The 12132-nt window shown below is 39.0% G+C and overlaps 1 protein-coding gene across 1 annotated transcript in view; it reads right to left on the bottom strand.

Annotated features, from left to right (window-relative positions):
- The window catches only part of P4HA3 (prolyl 4-hydroxylase subunit alpha 3), a gene marked incomplete at its 5' end in the record, with an annotated part of 30844 nt that extends 18714 nt beyond the window's left edge, over window positions 1-12130 (bottom strand). Inside the window, 4 exons of the mRNA XM_025042878.1 lie at window positions 8-67; window positions 4449-4672; window positions 5347-5489; window positions 12018-12130. Of these exons, the coding sequence (XP_024898646.1) occupies window positions 8-67; window positions 4449-4672; window positions 5347-5489; window positions 12018-12130 (540 nt within the window). The remainder of the gene's footprint in view (window positions 1-7; window positions 68-4448; window positions 4673-5346; window positions 5490-12017) is intronic.
- Between the last annotated feature and the right edge of the window lie 2 nt (window positions 12131-12132).

A 12132-nucleotide genomic window follows, 5' to 3' on the forward strand; every position in this document is an offset into this window, starting at 1 on the left:
GGAAGAGCCTGACAGACTCCTCCAGCCATGGAATGGCATGGTAGTAATCCCCCATGTCATAAGCCACCTGTAGGGAACATAAGCATCATCATTAAGGCCTTCATCCACAGGAAGAGGAAAGGAAATGACAATACAAAGAGTGGAGGTTCTTTGTAACCCAAGAAGGGAAGTTTTCATTTCAAATTCATTTAAATTAAACTTATTAAGCATCTATTATTTATAAAGCATTGTATTAGGTATAGATAGGACACAAGGGTTCTTGCATTTAAGAAATTTATAATCTGGGGATAAGAGAGATATAAACTCAAGTTAACTATAATACGGGGAAGAATGGCATAAATGCTAGAAGAAAATATGTAATATGCTGGGGGTATGTAGAGAAAGGAAGAGACCTGGGAATCTCAGAAGGCTTCACGGAAGAAGTTGCATCTGAGATGAGACTTACTTGAAGAAGGAAATTATTTCTATAAGCAGAGATTGGGAGGAAAGGCATTTTAAGATGAGGGAATGGTAGAAACGTAAGCCAAAAGCACAAATGTGTTTGTTCAAGTATTAATGTGGCTATTGCGTAAGGTGAAGAGAAGCAGGATATGAACTTAAAAAGACAGCATGGGCTAAGCAATGAGAGTCGTGAATATTATGTTTTAAGGAAGATATTGCTGGTAGCAATGTGAGGAATGGATTAAATTCATTCATTTATTTATTCACTATTTACTGAATATTCACAATGTAGCTGGTGGTCCCTGCCTTTAAAGAGCTTACAGTTAAATGAGGAGCACATGATAAACCAATAATTGCGACACAATGCATTAGATACCATAATGAAGGTAGACCTGGGAATGCTACGAGAGCTCAGCAGATTGTCTTATATCAAATATTTGAATGCTAGGGATTTGGCAACATGTACTAGCTCCTGTCTCCTAATAGCTTACAGTTAACTAGAAAACCAGAACTGCAGGTGGAATTTCCTGGAAATTGATGGTGGAGACAGCGTGGAATTAAAAAGTTACAGAGTTAGGAGGACTCTAAAAAAATGGTCTAACTCAGAAATGACTTCCATACAGGCAGAAAGGCAGCAGAGCCTAGAGATACCATGACTCAGCAGCTTAAACACTAAGTCAGTTCCTACCCCAGGTCAGCCATTAATGTGTTGTATTATTTCTCTGGTCCTCGAGTTTCCTATTTGTAAAAAGGCTGAGTTGAAGAATAACAATTAAAAAAAAAAATGACTGAACCTTTTTCTGCTAAGTTAACAATTTATTTAAGATGTCCATGAAGAACTTCAAGTCCCAGCAATATGGTAGACTGAGATAATTGGAATCCTTCTAAACATAGAGTTAGAAATTTTTAATAAAACATAACAAATATTTTATTTTATAATTTCAAGAAAGAATGGAAAATATCTAGGTACCAGAAACAAAAAAAGGAGCTTAAAATCCAATCAATAAGCTTACAAGCAGATGCTGACGCTGCCTAGGGGTGGGTGTTAGTATTAGCAACTTTAGGTTATAATGCCCACATAAGGATAGTAAAGCCTTCAGCAGACCTCCCCAAAACCTAGAAATTGGAATTAAGACACACTCATAAAACTGAAAACCATGAAAAACTACATCTTAAGGAAAAGAGTAGACCAGAAAAAAATCTACCCACAATCACAAGGAGGCAAGAAAGTCGATTTCTTTCTGTCTGGGCTCTGTTTAGGGAAATAAAACATCTCCTTAGAATAGTCAGAACCTTAAACCTATGTTTCACATGAGTTTAGGGTTTGAGTTTGCATTATTCATAGAGTTAAGGAACTCCTAGACCAATAAATCAATATAAAAACGGATCTAAAGCCACTGAAAATCAAAACCACAATGATATATCACCTCATCCCTGTTAGAATGGCTGTTATCAAAAAGACAAGAAATAACAAGTGTTGGTGAGGATGTGGAGAAAAGGGAACCCTTGTGCACTATTGGTAAGAAGGTAAATAGATTCAGCCACTATGGAAAAAAGTATGGAGGTTGTTCAAAAAATTAAAAATAGAACTACCATTTGATCCAGAATTCCTCTTCTGGGCATTTATCTGAAGAAAATGAAAATGCAAACTCGGAAAGATATGTGCAACCTCATGTTCATTGCAGTATTATTTACAATAGCCAAGATATAAAAACACATTAAGTGCACATCAATGAATGAATTGATAAAGACGATGTGATACATACACACTGGATATTATTCAGCTATAAAAAAGAATGAAATCTTGCCATTTGCAACAAAATGGGTGAACCTCCTGAGGGCATTATGATAAGTGAAATAAGGCAAACAGAGAAAGACAAATACCACACAATCTCAGATACATGTGGAATCGAAAATAAAAAACAAAAACAAAACAAAACAAATAAAAAACTCCAAGCCCATAGATACGGAGAACAAATTGGTTGCCAGGGGTGGGGTGGGGGAGAAATGGGTGAAAAGGTCAAAAGGTATAAAATTCCAGTTATAAAATAACTAGGTCATATGGATGTAATTACAGGTAAGAAAAAGAGATCTAAGGCCTGTGATACCACCAGAGTATCTAGAAAAAGAAAACCCAAAACTCTCTGGAGGGATGTTCCCACAAATCTAGGCACAGAGATTCTCTTAGAGGGAAAAAAGTTCTGCTAAAAATAAGCTCACAATCAAACATGATAAACCATACCAGGAAATAGTTGATTGAGTTGACAGACAGAATAGTAGAGTAGTAGAATTAGACCATTACGAATTTCAGAAAATTGAAAGACTGATCTGCTTTAAAATAATTCATGGAGGAGGAGACTGGATATGTGTAGATGAAACAAATTTGACTACATGTTAATAATTATTAAAGTTTACTTTTTGACGCACCGATACCACTCCTAGGTATTTAATCAAAAGAAATGAAAACAAATGTCCACCGAAAGACTTACATAGGATAATTTACAGCAGCTTTATTCACAGTAGCCCACGCTGGAAACAATATAAGTATCAATCAACAGGAGACTGGATAAAGAGTTTGTGGTATAGTCATACAATGGAATACTACTAAGCAATAAAAAGGAATGAACTACTAATAAATGCAATAACATAGATGAATTTCAAAGATATAATGTGCTGAGTAAAAGAAGCTGGATTCAGAAGAATACATACTAATTAGTTCAGGACAACAGTTGCCCAGTACCTGGGCAAGGGTAGAATAGAAAGGGTAGGAGGTGGTGAGAAGAAAAAGGAATGAGCCATTATTTAGCTATACATAAATTCTTTTTTATAAATCTGAAACAAATATAGCAAAATTTGAACATATATTTAATCTCAATTATAGGTATAATTGCTTGTTATTGTACTTTTCTTATATTTGAAATGTTTTATCTGACAAGTAAATAGATATGAAAATACAGATTGTGAGTGAGACTTTCATTAACTTACTATGGTTTTAGTTTCAGAAAGGCTTCACTAATGAAGCATATATTGATACCATACGTGAAACTATTTTAATGGCCTCAAATTTAAATTAACCGTGAACATGATGATTGAGCTCTGATTTCATTCAGGATCTCAGAAAAGGGAAAATGGTATAAGTACAGAAGCTTAGGGTAACCCACTCTGCATTAACTTGGAAGACTGATCCTCAAAACTTGGAATCAGGACACACAAGGCCCACTCTGAGACTGGCTAATGAATGCAACAGGGGTTGGCAAAAATTCACTTTCCTGCAATACACATCTTCAAATTCAAAAAAGGTTTACTCCCTTACTTTTTAAGGCCAAGGCTAACAAAGAGTATACTGTAAAATGACCTCAAGTGTACTTGTAACTCATGATCAAAGATCAGTTAAATATCTCATGTGGAAGGTTCCTGGTCTTTTTCCTCAAGTATTGTTAGAGTGAATGCCCGGTTTTGTGACATTAATTTAGTGTTTCTAAATGCCTAGGAAATGTGCAAGACATTATAGAAAGTCTCAGGAATCTGAGTTTCCATGATTTTACCTTCATTTCACCATCTCCTACCCCTTCTTCCACCCTTAATCCTGCTTCTCCTTTCTACCCAGCTGCTCCTCTACAACCAGCGGAGCTACAGTTAGGGTGACCAAAGGACCATTTTACGCAGGACAGCCCAGTTTATGTTTGTTGTCCTGGCTAATAACATCCCGGAGTTCATTCTCAAGAATGTCCTAAATATATGATCACTTTAGCTATCATGGGAAGAGTGGGGATTCAGAGTTACAAGACCCAGGCTCAAATTGTAGTTCTGCTGCTTAAAATTGTGTAACCTTAGGCGAGTTATTTATCCTTTCTTGTTGTTTTGTTTTTTTTTAATCTGAAAATGAAAAATAACACCAAATTTCTAAGTTTGCTGTAAGGATTAGAAACACGTAAAAACAATTGGGATATAGTTATTTCCCAAGAAACCAGAGCCAAGCAATTCGCCCTCTCTCTGAATATTGTTACCTTGCCAACTTGGAAGCAGTCATCCGCTGTGAGGGAGAAAAGCCTTCTGGGATTGTATAGGTCAGTGACAGCAGAGCCAGTAACTCTCTGAAAGACGCCTCGGGCCAGGCCTTTCACATTGAGCATGTACACATCCTGCAGTCGCATCAAGGCCCTTGCTGCTCCCTCAAGGTCCTCAAAGGCTGGCAGGTCTTGCTCCACATTTTCATAACCATCCTTCAGAGCTATAAACGTTGTGAAAACATCACTCCATCATTCAAAAAACAGGAGGTGAGCAATTAATTCATGCAGGACATAATCACTTGTTCAAATATTTCATGAACAAAGATAACATTTGATTTGTTTTGGTTCCCAGTGGCAAGTTCCTGGCACAGACTGATGCTTAATACAATCTTCTGAATGAGGAAGAAATGCTCAGGAGTAAAAGCGAAGGCACAAGACTTTATCACATTGTCCCAGCCTCTCTGTCTCTAGGAGTCTCACCCTTTGTGGGGACAATTCTTCTCCCTCTTAACTTCCCCAAAGTCAACAAACTTCTTCAAGTACAAGTAAATTAGGAAGGTGATCTTGCTACAGATCGCACTGCAGTGGCAACTTAATGAAACAAATTATTAGAAGACATCACTTTTTACACATATGTGAATGGGATGATATAACCTGTAGTTCTTCACAGGATTGTGGTGAAGATTAAATGAGATAATGGATATTAAATGCTTTCTATTGTATAATCATATAAACACATTAACAAGGTGACCTAGTTCTTTGTAATAGAGCTAAGGAGATCAAGCAATACCTACCCACTTTATTATCCTGCATCACATCCCATCAGAATCTCTCTCCTTTCCACTGAGTCAGGAGATAGAATCTTCTCTTACCCTCCAGCCCTCCTCCTCATTACCTCGGATGTTCTCACTGGCCTCCAGACTATGTACTACATTCCTCCAGTCAGACTGTAGGCGTTTGATGAGAGTAAAGGCAAGCAGAGGGTTAGACACAGGGGTTTCTGAATCCTCATGCAAAGAAACCACCTTGTCATAGAATCTGAAAGAGAGTAGTAGAGTGATATCACCTAATGTTGCAACCATTCAACGGAGAGAAGGCTGGCCTGGTATAAACATTAAGAGTAATTCAAATGAAACGCTGAATTCCTTGAAACTCACATAATATTCTAACCAATAAGCACAAAGAATAAGAAAACTACCAACACTACAAAAGTAGATCCACTCATTTGTTCATTCAATAAGTCAGTCTCTACTTGTCAATTACTGTATATCAGGCTCCATGCATTTGTCATTCAATGAGTCAGTCTCTACTTGTCAATTACTGTATATCAGGCTCCATGCTAGAGGCTAGAGATACAAAGGTAAGACAGGGTCCAGCTCTTAAGGAATTCACAATCCAGAAAATCTTTTTTCCTCTCATCATCTTATATTCAATACTTAGAATCTGGTAGCAGATCAAAAACATTGTTCAGTGAATTGTAATAATTGTGCTATGAGAGAAGCGAACATGTAATGCTATGTAATGATATAACAATCTCTAGGCAGGGAACCTAACCCAGGTGGGAGTTAGGTGTAAGGGAAGACTTCCTAGAGGAGATGGCATTTGATCTGAGTACTGAAGGGTTAGTTAAAATATTGATAGCTACTACTTACTGAGTTCTTACCATGTATTAGGCATTCTGCTAAATGCTTAAATTCATAGTCTCCTTTAATTCCCCCGACAGCCCTTAGGGTAGATTTTATCATGCCCATTTTACAGTAGAGGAAACTGAAATGAGGCCACTTTGTTAATAAGCAATGAGGCCAAGAATGAACCCAAGTCTGTGTGACTCTAAAGCCTGGGTTCTCAGCTGATTTGCCATTCTCTTTCACATGGAGCTACAACAAAGAAGGGAAGAAGAGTGGTTTTTGAGCCATCAGGGACCAACATGCACAAAGGCACAGAGGCTTGGCATGTATTTTATTTGTTCATTCAATAAGTCAGTCTCTACTGGTTACTTGTTAAATATCAGATCCCACGCTAGAAACTGAGCAAGAAAGGGTCCAATGCTGAAGGATTTCATGGATAAGAAAATAGCTGTTTTTCTCATCACTCTATGCTAAAATTCAATACATATTTCTATGAAAAAAGAAATGAAATATTATATTCTTCTAGGAGCCAGGAATAAAATTTTGAATAAGACAATAACCTTAGTCTCAAAGATTCACAGTCTAGTGGGTAATATAGACAGAAACAATCACATTACAGATGCAACACCAGATTTAAGACCAAGGGGTGAGTACAGAGGGAGTGATTAATTTGGCCAGAGCAGATGAGAGAACATAAACTCTCCTTTCACAGAGGAGATAATACACCAACACTTGATGGATGAATGCAAATAATGAGGAAGGGAGGAGGAGGCCTCCTTCCAGGCAGGCAGAGACAGTTCAACAGATGCAAAGGTACAGAGAGCAACCGTAGGGGACTTACAAGCCGTTAATATTGCTGGAGCACGGAGTATACTGGGAAATGGTTAGAACACACTGGAGAAGTGAGGAGCACCTCATCGGCCTTGCTGAGGAATCTGGTTTTAACTCTAAATGCAATTAGGAACCCGGTTTTAACTCTAAATGCAATTAGGAACCACCAAAAGGTTTTAAGTGAGAGCGGGATGCACTATAATATGTTTACATTTATAAATCTGTGAAAGGGTGGGAAGGAGGGTTCAGAAGTGGAAGCAACTGGAAGCAGAAAGATCAGTTAGGAGGCCATTTTGACACTGTAAGCAAGAGACTAGGAGAATCTAAGTCATAACAGTGACAGTGGGGGAAAAGAACAGGACGGATTCAAGGGAGATATTTAGGAAATGGATCATGTAGAAACTGGTGATGGCTAATGGGGAATAAAGAGATAGAGCTGTGCAGCACGCTTCTAACCTTTCTGGCTTGCTGTCATTTGCAGAAAAGGGCCAGAAATGTTGGGGCCACAAGCGATCATCATTCTAGGTAATTTCTTTCCTCCTCGGTTATCCTACAAGAGTGTTCACATAAGCAGAAGACCCTGTCTCCTTTATTGAAATTTGATTACCATAAGGCAGATTGAAGAGCTCTAGTCTTGCCCTCTAAGAATTTTTTTCCCTTGTTGTAAAATTATTCATTTCCAAAATATATAACAACAACAACAGAAGTAAAAGAAAGAAGTGTGATCAAAATGAAAAGGATATGGATTTATGAGAATGTGCACAAGATCATGTGAGAATATAGAAGTCCTTTGGCAAGAGTGGAGGACTCCACAAGCAGAAAGGGATGAAAGTGAAGAATGGAGACAGTGGCAGAGTGGAGAGTGGATTTCTATTCCTTCCATCAGAGTGTGACCTAAAGATTTCACAAGGGTGGGGCCTTCAACTATAAAACGGAACCTGAAAATAGAAGATGACTCGCCTCATGGTGCTTCCAGAAAGCCAAATTTTCAATTCAAGCATAGTCTGAGGAAGGAGAATCTGGGCCTGGGTGTCCCAGGGAAGAAATGGGAAGACTGTCAAGTCCCAGGATGTCTCTGATCCCCAAGAAGGGCTGTTCGAGAGCGGCTACCCTAGGCTTTTGAAACTAAACCAGTCTCCATGGCATGGGATATTTTTTTTTACTACCCATTATTTCCTGCTTCAGCTCCATATGGAACTACTTAGTGAAAGATATTCCACTGCTAAACCAAAAAAAAAAAAAAAAACCCCTACAAGCAGAGACTTGGGCTTGTGTCCAGCCTAAAGAGTGTCCAGGAACAACTGAGGCTGAATGGGCAGTGATTCGGTAAGACAGTCAGATAGGGAGAAGCTGGGAAGAGACCTTATTCTGACCCAGTGTCCAACTATCCCTCAGTTTCTTCCTCTATAAAATGACACACCTGGTCGAGTCTAGAAGATCTCTATGGGTACTTTTAGCATAATCATTCTATTATTTCTTTCCATTACCTTTTCCGCAATTGAATAAATAAATTCCTCATCTGGTGCTTAAGGACTAATTTAACAGGCATCAGAGGAAACTGAGGCACAAAGAGAAAGAGGCGGGGCAGAGAGGCAAAGATGTTTCAAGTCATCCATCAGATCAAAAGCACTATCTCTTTGTTCTCATTGCATCCCATTTTGTATTATGGGGTCAGTTTATTTAGGGCAAAGGTTTGATCTTTACTGCAACACATGATTCAATTCAGTGTTCAGATACACCATCTTTCTGTCACAGAAAGAAAAAAAGAACCTATCAACTAATATCTGAGGCTGCTTTGGAATCCAAATGTTGGCCCTATGCCCAGCCTCTGAGCAAATAGCTGGTTTTCAGAGACTGAGTAACTGGATGCTGAATTCAAACCTCAGGGTTTCCTAAATGGCAAATGCTGCTGAGAGTGGAAAAGCAGATCCTTTTCTTCAAGAATCTGCACATAAAATTCGCAACCCAATCCTTGCCTTAAACATAGCCTGGACAGATTATCCAACAACAATACATGGGCTATTTTAATTCAATAAGTTTCTCGTTTGGAATTCAGAAATGTCTTTGTCTCAGTTCTTCTAAGACATTCTGAATGCTTAATTCTTAGCACAGAAATAACTGCTGCTGGCACTACTCTTTCAATCTTGGTAGTTTTTTACAAGTGCAACAACAACAAAAAGCTAGGGGTTAAATACATATATAGCTAATACACATACTCTACTAGTATATAACTATATATACTATAATTACTATAATTTTTATTTATTAACATTGGATAGAGAGTAGTTTCAACATCAAAAAATATTTCATGTCTAAATTTAAAAATTCAAAGAAGGATATCAACTGAGGCTCTTAGAAATAACATCTCAAGTTACATAAAACCCTTAGATTAGGGGGATAGGAAAATGAGCAGGAACTGCCAAAATTATTGCTTAAAAAAGCAAATATTTCACTAGGTTTTAGAGCATTGACTAGACAACAGTCTCTCAAATACTAAACTAAACTTTCTGAAATTAAATGTTCCTAAGTCATGTGAGAAGATAATCTTTCTGATTCTTTTTTTATTATCTGGGCTCTCAAATACTAGTTACTGTTTAGAGCCAATCGTGGGGTCTAGTTTCACCATTCTTAACATAAACAACAATCAAAAAGAGCTAACATTTAATGAGCAATTTTTACATCCCAAGCACAATGATACATGCCTTTTCATGGTATTTAACCCTTCCAACAACCCTATGAGGCTATCGTTATCATCATTTTACAGATTAGGGAAACTAATGCTTAAAGAGGTAAAGAAACTTGCCCAGGGTCAGAGCCAAGAATTCAAATAGAGGTCTGTTAAGTTCCTGAATCCAGATTCTTAACCGTCATGTACTCTGGCTGCTCATAAAACCTCAGTAGTTATGGGGCTTGGTCTGGGTCCTGGCATATCCTATAAGCAGGCTGTAGGAACATCAAAGCATGATGGAAAGAGAAACAGTCAAAAGACTAGTCCTGCTACCTACTAGATTTATAATCTTGGATAAAGTACTAAACTTTAGTTTTCTCATATTTTAAATCATTTCTCATTTGTTTATGAGAGTGATATAAACCTATTTCAAAGCATTGTGTGAGAGAGAATCAAATGAGAACATCTGTGCAAGACCCCTCCCACTCTGACAATGACAATGGTGGTAAGATTAGTAAAGCCCTGGCCAGCTGCTTTAATCAGCGCTGCAAGTGTTCTCCTCTGAGCCAGTTCCCTGAGAGGCCTGGAATGGCATCAGGATTCTGATCCCTATCTCCATCTGGGCCACCCAAATAAAGAGATTAGTGATAAGAGAACAAGCACATGGGTAGCCGGGTGCATGTGGGATCTGAAATCGAAGAGTAAAAAAGTCTGTCTATTTCTATCAATGAACTTGGACTCCAATGAATCTAGACCAAGAAAAAAAACATTTTGCTCTGTAAACATAGGCCCATAGAACACTAGGCAACTCTGCTACTCCAAAGAGTGACAAGAATTATTAAAATTATCATCGTTTATTGTTATAATTACTACAACTCTCATATACCTTATATACGTATGCATTTCATGCTATTTCAAACTAACAATAAATTTAAACATGCATATAACTGCTAATACCCAAACTACATACTTAAGAGCATGTTCCAAATTACGTCATCATTCAGTCACCACTGGGTAATGAACGAGATCTGTCACCTGTACTTCTACACACAGATTCTCTTCTACATGGCCTCTCTCACACAGCCATAGTGTCCCACACACCTTCTTCCCATGTGCCCCAGAATTGGTATTACCATCACATATACTCACTCACTATTTTATAAGCAGTACATTGTGAGACGTTCTTCTGCTGTCTCAGCTCAGCAGAGGGTCACATGACATAAATATACAATTAATATAGTCAGATAAAGATGTGGTTACATTGTTTCTCACATTGTAGGCTTCTCGATGTCCCAAGCAGAGAATACACAACACATTCAAACACATGGTACCATACACAATCATTCATCCTTTTCATTGTTTGACATTGACAGAGTCAATACAGGATTACAGTGCCCCAGTGTTCCAAGTCTACAGTATTTTGTCTTAGCGTGTAGCATTAGAATTTGTTGATTTTGTATAGCAAACAATATTGGCTGAGCATCTGCTTCTGTGTGTGCTACACTCAGTATCCTCTCTCGTCAAAGATGGTTTTATCCAGTGTTGTCTTGGTGTCATACTTCCACACATATCACATCTCAGTTATCATTTATTTAGAATTTAGAGAGTTTACAGGTGTAAAGAGAAGGGGGAGCTGAAACCAAAGGAGGAGATAGACATCTCTGATTAACAATCATAATGCTACAGACTCCAAGATTCTTGAGGGCAAGGTTGGTATTCACCATTTTATCCACAGCGCCTGGAACAGTGCTTAGCACTCAAATATGTGTTGAAAGAACTGATGAATATGAAGCATTAGTCATATACTGACCTGTGCAATTACTCAGCATCTTTCACATGCAGAGTATGATACCCATGGTGTCATGTCCATTCAGTTCCAATGACATGTAAGTCTCCTACCTGGTCACAGAATGTCACCTGACTCATACTAAACTCCAGTTCACTGGGTCACATGGTTAACACAAATATGGCTACAGCATCACACATTATTTTCTGACACAGAGCCTGGGGGCACACACAGCTTGACACGGTGCCTTGTGAGGTCCTACTCCGTTTCAGAGTCACTCGGCCACACTTGTCCGCATTATATCAACTTCACTGTGTGGCACTGGATCTGGAATGCCACCGTGTGTGTGACAAAGTCTGAGGGCACACACTGTGATATAGCCTCTCTGGAGTCATACTCAGTCTCGATTTCTCCATCACCTCATGCCACAGTGTCTCAGGGCTCCACACAGGGTGACAAAGAATCTGGGGAGTCACATCCACAGTGTCATCAGTCTCATGGTGTGACACTGGGTCTGAGAACCGACACAGGGTGACGGTGAGCCTCAGAGTTACCCCCCCACACACACACCCTGTAAGAGTGTCTCAGTCTCAACCTCTGGCCCAATCTCCGCCACTCAGGCCTCTCTGTCGCTTCGCGTCCCGAGCCCTCACCTTGTCAGGTCCCGAAGCCGAGCCTCCTCCCCGCGCAGGTAGCGCCGCAGCAGTCCCAGCAGCCGGCGCTCCGGCGCCAGGGCGCGCGCCACGCTGGTCAGTGCCGAGAACGTGT

The sequence above is a fragment of the Pteropus alecto genome, unplaced genomic scaffold (genome assembly GCF_000325575.1).
Source record: "Pteropus alecto unplaced genomic scaffold, ASM32557v1 scaffold7, whole genome shotgun sequence".
Lineage (NCBI taxonomy): Eukaryota > Metazoa > Chordata > Mammalia > Chiroptera > Pteropodidae > Pteropus > Pteropus alecto.